Below are 16,452 nucleotides of genomic sequence, written 5' to 3' on the forward strand. Positions count from 1 at the left end.
TGGTCCGCAGTGGTCTCAAACCATTTCTTATAGTATTAATTAATGTTGGAATCATTTGTTCCAGCTCTTATCATAAGATAATCGGCTCTTTTATTCTCATTAAGACATCCTAAGCTCGATTATCAGCCGCTGTGCGGGAGAGGAGTCCGCTCTCCTGTCCCGAACTGACTCGAGAAAGCGGTGGAAATCAAGCCTAGAACAGTCCTGACTGCGTTAGTCTCTTGAGGAGAAATTATATCTTGATCAAAAACAAGGCTGAAACGTTCTTTTCGCCATTAGGAGTCTCCCGACACGTTTTGGGGAGTCTGGATGCAGTTAAACCTGACTAGCTGAGAGTTTATCAAAAGTTTGACTGTCAGCCGAGAAAAAAATGACGCCGCATATTCGAGACGACTGTTTTGCGGTCTACGTTGGCTCCGTCGCGTCGGCTAACAGTCAACCCTCACCTCGCTTCCACGAAGAGGCTTAGTTTCGGCTTATTTTCTAAACTCTACTGCTCGGTCAGCCGCTGACCGCTTGAGATTGCTGCTTGGCCGGAAACATTGGCCGCTCGAGGCCTGTGGGGTAGAGGTGGGGTAGCGTTAGCTTCTCATGAGAGACCCTCTAATTTGTTCGGCCATGACACTATCCGATTTATCATGAATGAGAGAAGCGCTTCATAAAGATAACTGAAAAAAATTTAACGATAGGCCACTGAGGTACTTTTCACCCAGCCCTCCCCTCCCGTGCGGATTTGATAAAATTCATTCGCGACGGGAGACTGGGTACCACTAATTGGAGTCCCGTCGTTTCTTGTCCCAAACAAGTATCAAGAAGATTTGTGTTTAGAGTTTTTAAAAAGCAAATGGTGTTACATCAAGATAGCAGGGATTTCACGAACCAGCTGGACTTCCCATTTGCATAACAGCACTTGAAGATTAATACTTCGCTTAACACAACGGGATCTAAACATTGTTTTCCACGTCCGCCAGCTTCCTCTTCGAATATCAAATGTCACGAATCGTGAGGTCACAGACTGGCACCTTGTGAATTCACCTGATTTTGTTGTCTTAGAAGTGCCATATAAGCAACACTTGGTGTTTCACTTTTCGGATGCAAATCGAGTCCGTGGTAAGCATTTTTGGTCGCTGAATACGTTGAATGGACAACTTAAGCAACGACTATAGAAGCAACGAGAACAGCGCTTAATTCAGCTCATGAATTATTTTTGAACTTGATTAAGTTATCTGTGGGTTGTTGCGGTTCTATGCAAAATATTGGCCTCTATTAATATACCATGAGCAGAATTTAGAAGTACTTCACGCCGCAGTGTTGTTTATAAAAGCAAAACGACTTTGCTGTTTTAATATTACTTCATTTTTTGCAGCGTTCTTGTGCCTCTTCTAGCTAGATGACTGAGATCCTGTCCGATTCGAAAAAAATTTTGTCACCAGAAGGGATTTTCAAACGAACATCGAGCGAGCCTGATATCTCTACGGCGGGCTTAAGGCAAAGGACGTGTAGCAATGCTTCTCAGCTACAATACAACCGAACACGAGAAAGATCGAGGACTTCGTTTGTACAACAAGTAAGTAAAGAAAGATCTCGCTCGCCATCACCGACTGGTGTTTCAAACTGCAGTGATTCTGAGGGACAAATGGTTGTAGACGGAAGGTAAGGGAAAAGAAGTTTGCATGTCATCAAGTTGTAATAATTTAGACTGATTTGAACGGCAATATTTCTATGAAAACAGATCAACTGAAGATATATGAAGAACGTGTTGGAGCCTTAATATATTTTAGACAATGGAAAGCTAACCTTAAGAGTGAATTAAGGGGCTATAAACTTATTTTCGAGTAAGTTTAAGTTGCTGTGATCGATACAAGGAAGTTAAGCCACACATTCTGGTCATTTTTAGATGTAAGTGATCCTACCAGATGTTTCTAGAGTAAACCAGCTTAATTCCTTTATTGTACATGATCTGTTTACAATAATTATTCATAACTTCGAAAGGAAAAAAAATCCTATTCACAGCTGTTTTGTTTTCGTTTTGCTTGCCCCAGGCCTTTATGAACATTTGAATAGTTTTTGAGGAAGTCTGTCCTGCAAGCCTCAGAGCATTGCATTGGAAGAGGTCCATGGTTTTGAACCCTGACCACTGTACACGTAACGCACATGTAACATTCCAAATTAAGAAACAGTCTACCACAAGTACTGGCCTTTTGAATGCAGCGATAATACTTCATTGTTGTTAAGAAAACCCTCCAAAAGTTGCAACCTCAAACATATTCTGGGAGGAGCTGGTTTCTCCTACACCCAACACTCTGTGTACTAGTTGTAAAACAACTGCTTGAAGGGTACCTTAAACATTATTCATTATACTGGATTGGCTGAAACATGGTACACATTTAACCAAGACTAAAGAACCCACCCCTCAAAATTTTGTAACCTTTTTGAAAGTACATGAAGAAGCCAATTTTTTGACCCAAATTTCTTACTAGCCTGATTAGTTAATGAAAAGTAATAATTGTTTGATCCCATTTTAAGTACTTCTGTAATTTGAACTTCCTCAAAACATTTTCCCCATAAAACTTCACTTCCTTGCTGGGAAAGCTGAGGGTAGATTCCATTAGCCCTACTGCCAAATCTACAATGTATAAGCCCCAGCCGGGTTATTGAACACTACTTCTTATGGATGCTGTTTACAACTGAGATAACCTGATGAATTCGATCTCTTATGATGCATCTCAAACCTTCACAACACTCATGTAACTTTATATTTTATTTTTGAAACATCAAGTCACCCATGGTTCCTGTCAGTAATAAGTGCATTTAACCCTGAATAATGGAAAGCTCCTGAAATGCACTATGCAGTCGAGTGTGACTCCAATACATGTACGTGACTGTATCTTTTATTTTTTACTTTTAGCTTATTAAATGATAGTTGCAACAGTGAAGAATTCACCTTCAGAGATCGTGCACCAACATCTCCAAGTCGAGAGGAAGTAAAGGCACAGGCTTTTGAAAGGCTTCAAGAAGAACTAAAGAAAGCTCAGGAGGTGAGAAATAACCTTGTACAAATCACATCACCCAGAAGCTAGTTAAAAAAGAATGAACGCATGCTTGGGGCCATTCTCAGTTAGCACCCCCCAAAACATTCTTACAAGCAGGAACTGATAATTTTTTTTTAATAATTTCACCTCTGTGATGCCACTGAGTACAACATGCATGCACCTTGTGTTTTTTTTATTACCTTCTCTATTCTCTTTTGAATGCTTTTTAATATTCTTTTACTTACAAGTGTCCAAATCAAGTGTGAAATTTTGACACAAAAATTTCCTGTTACCGATCTTTTTCCATGATCACTGGTCAGACTGGACATGGAATGGAAAAAATACTTACCAATAAAATAGTTTGTGATTTGAAAAACAATACCAAAAGTCATCCACTGGGCGAGTTTAGTTTGACTCAACCATTTCTTAAGTTTTCTTCTGAGTTCCCTACATTCTGACCACTTGTCATCTATTTGGAACTTTAAGAAATCAGAGAAAGATTTGCAGCTTTCCGTCACAATAAACATCATTTCAGTCTGCCATCTTGGATGATGTGGTATTCTTCATGAATGAAATCATAGCAGGCTCAATTTTCATTTTGTCAACCGCTAATACTCTGTACTGCATTTGCGAAAATGTGTGGCACGATCACATCAGCTGTTTTGATCAGGACATGGCATTTAGTAATGTTAACACTTTGGCAAAACAAGCCAAATACGAGCAGGAAGAGCAAATGTGTTCCTTTCAGCCTTCATGGCAGTCAAAGAAGCCTTGGTGTTCATTTGTACCTGGCTTTTCGGTGTCCTCCAACAGCCGCAACTACGGACATGATGTACTGGGAGACTGGTGACATGAAAATAATAAAAAGTAACCTTTCCATTTACATGCTGTACTGTTGACATTCTTCCCTATTGAATGGTCTTGAAAGTAAATTTTGCCAGGGCAAGTTTGTCATCTGGCACACTTGCCCGGCTGATGACTTGGAGAAAAAAACCAATATGGATCCCTGCTGATCATAATTGAGTTTCTGGGCTTTTATTGCTCCTTTATTCCAGTTCACTCAGGAGAACTATGGACTATGAACTTGATTCAGGCAAAGAGATAACTATGTAGTATGACTACATTGTATTATTTTTTACTGAAGGAACTCAAGTTAAAAGATGAGCAGTGCGAGAAGCTATCTCGAGTCAGGAATGAATTAGAAGCAGAGCTAGAAGAACTGACAGCAAGTTTGTTTCAGGTTTGTTTCAAATAGTTTTACACACAGAGACTGGAATCCAGTGAACAGATCTTTGCCATGTACTTTGATAAATATTGTAATTAAGTACTATAAAAATCTTAAAATTTTAATTACGTGCACATGCATCATCTGTCCTCATTGCAGCATGGGATGCATATGCTGTAAGGCCTTCACATATGCATGCAACAGTTATTAAGTCTTGTTGTATTACAATCAGGTACGTGCAATGACATTAACTGGATTTGAGAAGAATGATCACATGATTACCAACAAATTGAATAAAATTTGGCATACATATTTGCGAGATAAAGGTAATGCCAGTTTGAACTTGAGCTTAAGTGACTCATGCCCACAGTGGTGTTTAAAAAAATATATGTGATCATTTGGAGAGGATGAAATCTGCCTAGGTAGCTAGTTTTCAAGCTGGTCAACGAACCAGTATTGGAAATGCTGGTTTTTCAGTGGAGAGGGAAAACCCCAAGGGCAGAGCAAGGGCCAATAACCACCTCGATATACACATATCACACTGGGCTGGAATCAAATCTGGATCATATTGGTGCATAGGAGGTGAATGGTCATACATAATGATTTACCTCTATGTTATGCCAGTCCTGCTTCCTGTAAAATCAACAGATATACAATCATGTACTTTTAATTAATATCCTACATGTAGAAACAAAGCAATTCAGCTACGTGTATGTTGCACTACATACAAGTTTATTTTTTGTTTTTTTTTTTTTATCAGGAGGCACACGCTATGGTTCGAGCAGCAAAAGTTAAACAGGTTGGAGCAGAAAAGAGGTTCAAAGAAGCAAATAACAAGGTGGGTGGAAACATGACCCCTTTAAGATCTCAATGTTATTCATGCATGTAGTGTACCATAGAATAATAATAAACCATTAATACTAAAAAAACATCTACAAGGTACACTGCAGTAAATCTGTGTTCCCAAGGGTTTTATTATTATATTAAACCATTATATTATGAGCTCGAGATTTCTATCATGCATGGAAATCGAGAGTGCATGCATCATCTATTGTTTAATAATATAAATCTACTAGTCATTCCAAACTTAATCTTAATCCTCTTCACAGACACTTTGAAAAACACAAAAACTAACTGCCATTTTTTTAACAACTGCGCACTGTTGGGCTACTCACCATAAGTTGGGTAGTATTAAAGGGTTTGATGTGACAACATTGTTTGTGTTGAAGGATGTTACTGCTGCAATACATAGTTTGGTTTAGACATGGTTGAACGTTGGGATTGCAGGAGGCATGGTGGCCTCATGGTTGATGTGCTCAACTCAGGATCGAGCAGTCCAGGTTTGAGTCCTGACCGGGGACATTGTGTTGTGTTCTTGGGCAAACCACTGTACTCTTACAGTGTCTCTCTCCACCCAGGTGTATAAATGGTTACCAGATAAATTGGGGGGGTGGGGGAGGGAGGGTAACCCTGCAATGGACTAGCATCCCATTCAGGCAGCAGTTTAAAATACTCTTAGTTGCTTCATGCTACAGAAACAGTGATAAGCTCCGGCTGATGGGCCACTTGGCTCATATGCAGACTTTACCTTATTATTATTATTATTATTATTATTATTATTGTTATTATTATTGTTATTGTTATTATTATTATTATTATTATTATTATTAATATTATTATTTTGGGATTGTCCATAATGAATGTTGTGACACGTCATTTTGCTGTTAGGTGGAAGTGCTTCAAGCAGAGGTGACAGCTCTAAAACAGTTGGTGTTGACATCTACTTCAACTCCTGGTCATTCAGGAAGACTTGGTTGGCGACGACACAGCACAGAGCATCTCGCCCCTTGTCCAGATTGTGATTCATATGATTGTGACGCTGCTGTAGCAAGGTTTAATGGAACATGCCTTCAAGGTCCACATCATTCAAAAAATTCACTTGCTGAGGAATCTGAGGTATGTCTTGCTTGCTTGTACACTGTACAATGTATGTTCAGAACTGTAGACTGTCTTAAACTATGTCATTCAAAATAGAGCCAGGATTTAAATGATTCACTGGAATTTCAGACAGAAAATCTCTGAGTTACAGATAGTGATTAATTCTGAATGTTAAGTAGGTAAATAGTATTAATTACAATGTAGAGGGCCAATAGGCAAGAATTATACATATATCCATGTGTATACCTAAGTCACATCTTTTTGAAGTGCAAGTTTACATTATGAGCAGCACAATCACCTGCCTGTATTTTGATAAGAGAATGTCACCTCATGTTTTTCAGGTAGATGTTATTCTTTTTCGAGAGTTCTTGCAGTGGATGGATGAACGTTCTGTGTCCCATGACCAGCCATTTTTAGCCCGGATATACAAGGAAGATGTAGGACCTTGTTTGAACTTTCCCAACAAAGAGGTAGAATATTCTGTGACATTTACACATTCCACATGCATGTATTAAACATTCTATATTTTATGTATGTGATGAATAAATTGTACATGTAGGTCTACCTTTAGGACTGTGTGTGGTAATCATTATGAATATGCAGTGTACCCTTTCTCCATTACATGCCCTTTGACACCCATAAAGCTGTCCAGACATATAGTTCCCCAGTCCAGGAATTCCACAATCCCTTTGACAACCCCCTGTTTGGCTTTGTTATGATAAAGTTGTCTTAAACGCTTTTACCTTCTGGCATCCATGGGTGACCTGATCAGGAGTGATGCACCACCACTGGTATTTATTTGTAATCATACCTTTTTGTATGCTTTGGAAGCATATCAGGTGATTTTGGTTGAGCCATGGTTCATACCATGTATTTTGACTAGACGTAGTTAGATAGATAGAAACTTTATTAAGAATGTCATCAACCACCTAGCTGGGGAAAAAACTCCCCTACTAATACGGGGACATAACAAAAACGAGTTACCCATAGCACCATAGCACTAGCACCGAAATACCCGTAGTGAGACCAAATGAGCGTGATATGCTGCCGAAACGTACTTGTCTAACAAAAAAGGAACAATCACTAGGTATCTGCCATACCAGATTTGGCCAAGATATAAGAGCCATATCAGCTTAGTGACTTAATGTTGGATATCAGGACGGTAGTCAATGGCTTTTGCTTGGCTAATGGCAAACTTGGATACGATAATGAGACAGACAGACCATCCTGGCACAGCCAATCCAATGCCACATATTTTGGAAAGGAAATTGAAAACCTTTTTTTTGTTCTTTTCAGCTGGCTTTGGCAGTACACAGTGCAATTGAAAACAATACTCTAATGATGGAAACTTTCACTGGGAAACCAGTATTTAGGTATGTTGTACTCAATAAATAAATGTGCATTTTTCAGTCAATAACAAGGTAATATACACATGTAATATACACATGTACTTAAGGACATTTGTGCAAAAATTTTCCAACATTGATTTTTTTTTAGACTTTTACCACTGTAAGCTAATGAGTTAGTTCTGTCAGAAATGTAAAAAATGGGGGGTCACTGACTTCATTTTGGAGAGAACATGACCGGAAGAACACCCTAAATCTGAAAAAATCGGGCTTCATTAGCGAATAAGGCCACAGTGTCTGTAAGCCCAAAAATATTGCAATTAGATCTTTGAAGTGAAATGTTCTCTGACAAATATTGTTTAAGTAGACATATTAAGTGAATTTAGTCAACTGGTGTACATTAAAGAACAATTTTGCATTTAGCGACCATAGTTTCATGTGCCTTGCAGCCGCAAGATGGCAGGATTTGATGTCCTGTGGACAGGAATCTTAAATTTTTTTTAACTTCCCACATTGATTTTTTGTTCATTTTTGGACAATGTGGAGATAATTGTGAACAAAATCTGTTTCTGGAAAGAAAAGTAGGGGTCACCGAAAGTCCAAGATCGTGAAATCTAAGCAATGCCCATCTGCGCTATCATTGTTCATTTTATTACTTAGCACAGGTGCTCATGCATGACATGGCATGTGAATTTGCGTGTGCAGTAAGGATGCGCAGAAAGTGCAATGTCACATCAACCTCAACTTCCAGTTTTACACTGACAATTGTTGATTTCTTTATGTAATTAAAGGATATCTATCAGTCTGCCTTGTATCTTTTTATCTTTTTTCTGTGTTTGTCTGTATATCTGCTGCCTGCCTGTGTATCTTCAGTATCAAAATTGAACTGTGTGCATTATTGACTGTAACTGTTGCTGTAGACAGAGGTAAAGATTTTACTCCCAAAATGCACACCAGCTACTACATGTCCCCTACTAAAAAATCCAACCATTTTGTGGACGTACCACAGTTCTTAAATTAAGACAACAACAAGCTCAAGTGACCATGCTTATCAAGCTTAAGACTAAGTGCCCCCAATAAGGTTGCCTTTTTAAGTTACTAACAGTTAAGTTATATTTTATTATTAACGCAAGTAGTTCATATACCTGTAATAGCCCCTAAAAATCAAATGACATGTCAAAGAGTTTCTTATTGTTTTCTCTTTTTTTTTTTGCAGAAAGTGTGCATTAACTGGAACATCACGATTGTGCCTTCATCGTGTGAAGTTATCAGAAAAAGGTGATTGGCATAATCTCAGTCGGAACAGTAGAGTTAGGGTGAGTTGATCCACCTTATTTTTGTGATCTTGTCTTTGAAATTGGGAGCCTAGGTTTTATCATTTACACCCCTATTACTTATGTGGCTATTTTCTCACTCTGGGTTTTTCTGCTTCTCGGTAGCCAATCAAAATTTGAAACTCTTAGTAGTCTGTTGTAATATTGTTGACTCATGCTACTTAAATCTTCATTAAGATTTATTATATGGCTGCTGTTTGGAGGCTTATAATAAACAGCTTAATAGACATTTTTAGCTTGGGCGGTTTGTTGCCCCATTTCCGACCATGGGTGATACCCTTGGGAATTTTTGTTTTCAAATTGTCAAAAAGTTGCATGTATATTAATGAATAATTTTTAAGAACAACTCTCTAGAGAATATCATGTGGTCTGTAATAGAAACAAATGGCCCACGCTAAAAAGGTCTATTATGTACTTGTATGACAACTGCTTGGGAGCCCTAAACCGTTCATTTGTATTTTATTACCATTCATTTTATTTTATATGTCCTTTTTCAGATTGTAGCAGTTTGTGATTTTTACACATATGTGCGGTACATTCAGCAAGGCCTTGTTAAGGCAGATGGTAAGCCTTTGAATTACCAAAATAGTGTACCTGTTGTAGTTCAATTTTTACCTGAGAACAATTTGTTTGTGAACCACTGCAAAGCAAAGTTGACAACACTTGCATGCATGCGAGTTCTGCAAGGGATTCTTTTTGTTTCTGTATAAAAGTTGAGTGTTATCTTTTGAATGTTGGCTACAAGAACAAAACTTGGGATTGCAGTTACATGATTATATGCTGCATTGCAATCCAAAATGAAAATTAAAAGTGAGAAATTCTACAGTGAAAGAGCAAGTCAACAACACATTGATATTGCTCAAAATGACATAATATCAAACTGTCCGGTGGCATCTGTAAAGATTTAATATGCTAGATAGCACTTTTATAAGAATTAATACCATTTCCTGGATTTGAAGTGATTTTGAGTAAATCACTTGTTATAAATTGTTTGTTTATTTATTCGTTTTATTATAATCAATTTTATTGTGTTGAAGATACAGAGGCATATCGTTTTGCTATACTGCAGAGAAATCTGAATTACCACTTAAGAATTTAGCGCAATGCCACTGCAGGACAACGCGTGACTGCTGTAACATGCCTTCCAATTCTTTACAGCTGCTGTCACAGTGAAGACAAGTTGGAGGAAACATAGAACTTGAAATCATTCATCTTACAACTTGTCTGGCAATGCTGTTGAATTTCTGTTTGTGTTGAAATAATGTTTATTTTATTTCTTCATTCCCTAGTGACCGAGATATACTGGGAACTAATGCGACTAAGGAGCCAAATGGCGCTTGCTCGGTTAGGAATGGAAACCACAGTGAAAGTTCAAAGGAGCAGTGGTCACTCTTAACAATGCTTGCTGACTGATTGCAAATAATTGCTGGGATCTGTAAGTTAAAGTTTGCATGTGCATTTGATCTACTGGATTTGCATACAGCTGCTTTGGATTCCGTGGAGTGCTGATATGGGAATTAAATATTGAAACTGTCCTCGGCCTTGAGAGGGAAAAGCCGAGAGAGAATTTAACAGGAGTTTAATAACTTCATACCTACTTTCACTGAATTCTAGAAAATATTTATACAATGTAATTCTCTTTTAATGTAAGTTTTACTATATACGTGCAGAAGAGAATGAAACTTGTATAAAGTAAACTACATTTTCCTGAATATTTTAAACAGAATTCTTATGGAATGTACAGTTTGTAACCCAAAGTGGTAAACGTTCACATTGGGGATATTTTAGTTTAGGTTCACTTCTTATATTTAAACGTATCCATTTAAATATTGGTACCAGTTCTTTCTCTTGTGTGCTATCGCGTAAGGGAACTTGAGTTAGCTCACTCAATAAGAGCGAATTGTCGAATAAGAAATTTTAGACAGGATAAAAGGGTGTCATTAATTTTTAATTGTTGGATTTTTTAATCTCAATTCATCATCCTCAAGTAAAGCAGTGCATAGCCTGCGTCGCAGACAGTCTATACCGAGGATTTTGTGACACGTCCGGCTGCAACGCAGACTAGCTAGCAATGCATAATACTGCTTGGGTAATTTTTTACATTAGTTTTTTAATCACTTAGTTTCTATTTTTCTATACGAGACTTCTCAGTCATCTGTACAAAGTCTTTTGACGAGCAGCTAGAATGTAATAAACAGTTTAGTTTTAAGTCTCGACTCCCGTTTATTGTAATATTCCCTGGTTCCTTTTCGGTGTCGTCATGATTAGGACGCTGGTCTCCGGATCGAGCGGTCTGGGTTCGAGCCCTGGCCGGGGACATAACTTTGTGCTCTTGGGCAAGACACTTTACTCTCACAGCGCCTCTCTCCACCCAGGTGTATAAATGGGTACCGGCGAACTTAATGCTGGGGGTAACCCTGCGATGGACTTACGCATCACATCCAGGGGGGAGTAGAAATACTCCTAGTCGCTTCATGCTACAGAAACCGGGATAAGCTCCGGCCTGATGGGCCATTTGGCTCGTATAAACTTTACCGTTACTTATCATTAGCTCCTGTTTTAGAGCCTTTTTACTTGTCGCTGTCGTGAGACTAGATGACGCTTTGTTGCGTCTGGGCTAGTGAATTCTATAACCCTCTGTGTGTAGTGGTTCCATCGATTCATTGAGTCCTCATTCTTAGCATGAATGTAGACTTAAGCAAGAGGAAGCGTTAAACGTTTTATTTACATACATGCATAAGGCGATCGTGACGTCATTACGTCATCATATAATCGCCTTGACAGGACCACTTCTTGCATGAAATATCTTAACCCTTCGATAACGTTTACGTTCCCTGGTTTGGAAGTATGTGTCTTTATTACGGCCAAGGCGAGACGATTTACGAGTTGAGAACATATACTGTTCCGTCTCTTCCCCGTCCGTTTATTTTGCAATTTTAATTCGTGATGAAAATATGTTATGTCTTAGTCTATAAATGACGTACAGACTGCCATTACATTTTTCGAAGTTATTGTTTTACCCTACGGCTACTAAATGAGAAGCGATTTCGTCGCGCAGTTATTAAAACAAGCTTTTTGAATTATTTATGTTTTATAGCGGATGTTCAGTCCTGATAATGTAAGGTTTTCTGCGGAACGGAATGACATTTTTTTTCGTGCATGGAGAATAGTTTTTTGCGATTTCGTGGGACCGTTATTTTTTAGTACAAGAGGATTTCTTTAGAGTCGTGGGCTGACAGTGCTACCCTAAAAGTGATCTGTGAACTTGTATTTGTGAAATGCAAATTAGACTACCTGTGCGATAAAGTCATAAATAATTATTCCTTTTACATAATATGAACTTTGCGTGTCGTTCTTTTGTCTTAAGTTTGCATTTCTATGTCACAGTGGAATAAAAATTGGAATTGATCGCACTTTGTTGATCTGAATGAGTCTTACAGCTGTAAAGCAAACTAAACATTTCATTCTGGCTTGGACTGGTGTAACCATAACACAGGAGTAAATGTCGCACACAGCTTGTTATTTCATATTTCTGCACTTAAACGACTGCAAAACAATCGGTTTCGAAGAAGTTAAGGTGGAAATTCAATTCTAATGGAAAAGCCAAAATTGAGATGGAAATTTCTGCTTGTTCACATTTTTCCTGATTGGTGTAATTTAGCGGCAACGTTTGCAAAGGTTTGATTCTATTAATTTAAAAAATTAAAAAATAAACTAGAATTTAAAAGATTTGGGGTAGGTTGGCTGTGTAATATACAGTATTTTTAATTTATCTGACGCAAACTGCGTTTTCACTTAACAATGTCTTCTGAGAGGGCGACCAACACAGCGTGTGGCTTAAATTGAACACAATAGGTATTATTGTAGGAAAAGAAACCATGTAAATCGTGTTCCACAGTTGCCACAATATGGAGCTTGCTAATCTACTGGAGAACGGCCTTGATTGATAGTTTATCGCTAATAAATTATATTGGTTAAATTAAACTGAAAGCGTTAATTTTGAAACGGGTACCACGTTCATAATTTTTCGCAAAAATATTACATGTAAACCTATTTAATTTTACCGGAGTTGTACTTAATATGTGAGTTGCATCCCTCTGTTTAATACTCGCTTCTACTCGCTAATTATACATATATTTTGTCGGTGTACTTTGACAGCAACTTGCAGTTATTACAAAGCACGTAGTGGAGTTTTACATTCACTTGTGAATAACATTTGTAAAGTATCTAATACTGTCAAGTTTGCTAAGGCCGGGCTCTTTCTTGGAATATTGCACGTCATTTCTACTTCATAGGTACCTTTCAATTCTCTTTGCCTCTTGAGTTTGTAATCAGAGTGCATTTAGGAAAAGGTTTTATTAAAGCGCGGTTATCTCGTGGCAGGTGTTGACTCTTAAAGACATGAAAAAAAAAAAAAAAAACATTTTTATCGCCGTAAATGCAAATTGTGTTAAGATATTACGACGTTATCTTTTAACGAAAATTTCTAGATATGACTGGAAAGTGATTTTCATCTTTTTTTTTTTTTTTTTTCATTTTCTCGTAAAGATTTTGATTGTTAGCAGTGTTTGACTTGGGTGGTTTGTTATTGCGAAGTGTGAGAGTTGTTTACTTAGTCATACAAAAGCTCTGGAGGTGAAAAACGAAATGTTCCGCCTTGTGGGATCTGGCTAGCCGAATCTGGAGGGCAAATAATGGCTGTCTTGTATGTCAGACACATTTGGTAATTCGGCCAATCGGTTGCGCGACCATTGACGCCACGGACGTATCAGAACAAGGTTCATTTCGCAATTTGTTTTAGCAGGTGAAAGTTTCACTCCAGGAGACCAATCAGTCGACCGCGGAGAGTTAGACACTGTCACGTAGAAACTACGCACCGAGGTGCCGGTGTGAAGGGAGAAGACGCCAAAGGAAAAAAACACGAATGGCGATTTAACGGTTCACTGGGGGTTTGCAGACGCGGCAATATGTTTAGTAACGGAACCGCAGAGTATAGAAAGCTAATTCTTTCTCCAGGATTTAAAATAACTATTATAACTGTACTGGTATTGGAAATTGTCCTCGGCATTGTAGCTAGCTGTACAGTTTTGCTGATCTACTGGAACAAGAGGAATGTCCGAAGCGTTGCTACAAAGTTCATCGCAAACCTGGCGCTGATTGACTTGATAATCTGCTGTGTTTGCGCGCCGTTCACTGTCGCTCGTTTAGCAGGATTTCCTCATCATTCGACTCTGTTCTGTTGTTGGCACGAGTCTGTTACATCAGGTCTGAGAAACGCTTCGTTCCTAACCCTGCTCCTAATTTGTTACGACCGTTACAAGTCAGTTACAAATCCCTTTGTGCTGAGACTGAACCACCGCAAGGCTAAGCGGGCCTTGTTATTGCTGTGGTTCCTAACTATCGTTAGCCTTGCGGCACCTTTTGTAGAATGGCAGCAAAGGACTAAGAACACCAGGCACTTAGCTTGCACACTGATGTTCAGCAAATCCCAACAACCTTTCTACGTTCGTCTCTACTATTTACCGTCGTTTGTCCTTGCATGTGCGATTTTATTGCCCGCGTACTTGCGGATATCAAAAGCTGCGCTTTCCAGAGTTCACATTCAAGCCATGTTGGTGAGAACATCGTTCGTAGTACCTGCGTCGACAGCGCAACGGTGGAATCAGGCGATGGTGCGTCAGAAAGAGTGGAAGATCGCCAAGATGACAGGAGCAGTCGTTTGTTCTGTTTGCGTTTTATGGCTGCCATATACGGCTTTAACATTCGCTATGCATTTTTTAGTGGCCTCTACTCTCCTGGCTCGTTTGGAGTTCCTGTTTTTAGCGCTCGGGTACTTTAACTGTGTGTTAAACCCTCTACTGTACGCCTTCACAAAAGAAAAATTTCGCACTGCGTTCATGAGAACTTTGCCGTGCAAGCAGAAATAACGGCGCACAAGAAAAAGTGTACTTGTATGTTTTAGTTAAGACATTAAACCGTCGTTCGTCGTCTTGTTTACGTTAGGAACTTTGTTAATTCTGCCCACCTTTATCGTGATTTGAAATTCCTTATCGGCTGAGTGGAAGTGTAACGAAAGAGCTAAAAAGCTTTAGGCACTTCTGCTTATTTCGCTGCCGTTGAGATTATTCCTTTAAGAAATTTGTAATAACCCAGTAACGAATGCGAAATTAGCGTGTATTTGCTTTTCTTAAGGACTTTTCGTATCCTTTCAAATTAGTGGAGTTCTTAGACTATTGTGGTCGGTTATCCTTTCGCCTTCAATCTTTAGTGCAGACAGATTCATCATTATTTTTATACGAACAATAACGAAATCTTCTTACTGCCCTTACAAAGCACCAGATAAACTTCTAGTATCGTGTTTCGGGATACAGTTCAATTTATTGGCAAAACGATGAAAAATGCAAATTCAGAGTTAAAACACATAATCCTCGCAGATGGCAAGCAGAATACACTTGAATGTGTTTCACCATTTGCATTTTGGTGCGTATCCATTAAATAATACATTATAAACATTTCATTTATGTTACTAATTTTGAGCCCATAATCCCATCGACTGCATGTGCTTTAGAAACAACACACGATGCAGCTTTTTTTCCTTGTCGTTCACAATGTCTTCCCCGTGGCCTGTGTTTCCTGCAAGGTGAAATCTATACGAAAACTTATCGCATAATTTAAATTGGAATTGCAAAGAATACGTTGAAATCAAGTCGAAGCCTTGGTTTCATTTGTCCGTGTCAAGGAAAATAAAAGAGATAAAATAGCCGTCACTCTCAAATAAGACACTTCTCATTAAATTATTATCGTCGGCGGCTCTGTGCACAGCCGTAAATAATTTAACACTCTAAGTGAAACAATTAAAGTCGCAGGTCTTCATCGGAGTTTTCAATATCAAGCTGCTTTAAAAGGGGCGTCATAGAGGTGAATTCGTTTCAAATGGGATCAAAGACAAGGGAGGAATAATTAGAAAGTGAGAAGCTGAAATATGCGCCACCAGACGGACCTCCCTTAGATGAGAACTCTATGGGTGGCTGTCTTTCGTGTTGAAAATCTATTCAGAATTCACTTTAAATTTTAATTTGAAATCACCATTGCTTGTATAAATATTCATTTTTCATAATTATCGCGGTTTCCAGAGGTATCTATTAGCCCCTCTCTCTTATAATACCCCAAATTAGCATGACTTAACATTCCGTTTCTTGGACGTACGCATTCTCGCCCCCAAAACGAGCAGCACTGGGAACGAGAATGGAACCTACTTCAAACATTGAGTGACGCGATTTACTGCGCATGCCTTATTGACGCACATGAAAGATAAATTGTAAGGCAATGGTACGTTTGTAAATAGTTTTCAGTCTTGGAGCTATTTTTATCCTTGTGAATGCTCTGAACTTTTTTTTGTATCATTGTTGGTCACCGATAATTCTCAGCGTTTCTTTTGACTGGTTTATCGGCTTTTTATCTAGATAAATAAAGTTAATTCCAGATACACACCTGTGTAAAGGATTGAATTGTTGAGATTGTAACCACTTCAGCGGGAAATGCTGTTCGGAATAGTCAGAATGGGGTGGATTAAATTC

The 16,452-nt window shown here is 38.5% G+C and overlaps 2 protein-coding genes across 2 annotated transcripts; both read left to right on the plus strand.

The window, feature by feature from the left end:
• The first annotated feature begins 770 nt into the window (after positions 1 to 770).
• Positions 771 to 11,084, plus strand: LOC110066214 (guanine nucleotide exchange factor for Rab-3A-like). Its single transcript, XM_020773424.2, has 11 exons — positions 771 to 1,110; positions 1,367 to 1,653; positions 2,909 to 3,038; positions 4,177 to 4,272; positions 5,018 to 5,095; positions 5,986 to 6,213; positions 6,537 to 6,665; positions 7,492 to 7,568; positions 8,758 to 8,857; positions 9,373 to 9,439; positions 10,165 to 11,084. The coding sequence occupies exons 2-11, from the start codon at positions 1,391 to 1,393 to the stop codon at positions 10,269 to 10,271; spliced, it is 1,275 nt and encodes a 424-aa protein (XP_020629083.1). The 5' UTR covers positions 771 to 1,110; positions 1,367 to 1,390; the 3' UTR covers positions 10,272 to 11,084.
• A 2,261-nt stretch (positions 11,085 to 13,345) lies between these two features.
• On the plus strand, positions 13,346 to 15,653 carry LOC110066195 (G protein-coupled receptor 22-like). Its single transcript, XM_089295917.1, has one exon. It carries the CDS (start codon positions 13,843 to 13,845, stop codon positions 14,800 to 14,802), a length of 960 nt encoding a protein of 319 aa, XP_089152043.1. The 5' UTR covers positions 13,346 to 13,842; the 3' UTR covers positions 14,803 to 15,653.
• The last annotated feature ends 799 nt before the right edge of the window (positions 15,654 to 16,452 follow it).

The sequence above is a fragment of the Orbicella faveolata genome, unplaced genomic scaffold, assembly GCF_042242905.1.
Source record: "Orbicella faveolata isolate gen_17 unplaced genomic scaffold, um_ofav_v1 contig_1, whole genome shotgun sequence".
NCBI classification, from domain to species: Eukaryota; Metazoa; Cnidaria; class Anthozoa; order Scleractinia; family Merulinidae; genus Orbicella; species Orbicella faveolata.

What these genes read in the sequence shown, in the direction of transcription:
- LOC110066195 (XM_089295917.1), top strand. Translation starts at nt 13,843, where the DNA reads ATGTTTAGTAACGGAACCGCAGAGTATAGAAAGCTAATTCTTTCTCCA.
- LOC110066214 (XM_020773424.2), top strand. Translation starts at nt 1,391, where the DNA reads ATGACTGAGATCCTGTCCGATTCGAAAAAAATTTTGTCACCAGAAGGG. An exon ending in GTCGGAACAGTAGAGTTAGG is followed by an intron (nt 8,858 to 9,372) that starts GTGAGTTGATCC and finishes GTCCTTTTTCAG; the next exon opens with ATTGTAGCAGTTTGTGATTT. An exon ending in AGGCCTTGTTAAGGCAGATG is followed by an intron (nt 9,440 to 10,164) that starts GTAAGCCTTTGA and finishes TTCATTCCCTAG; the next exon opens with TGACCGAGATATACTGGGAA.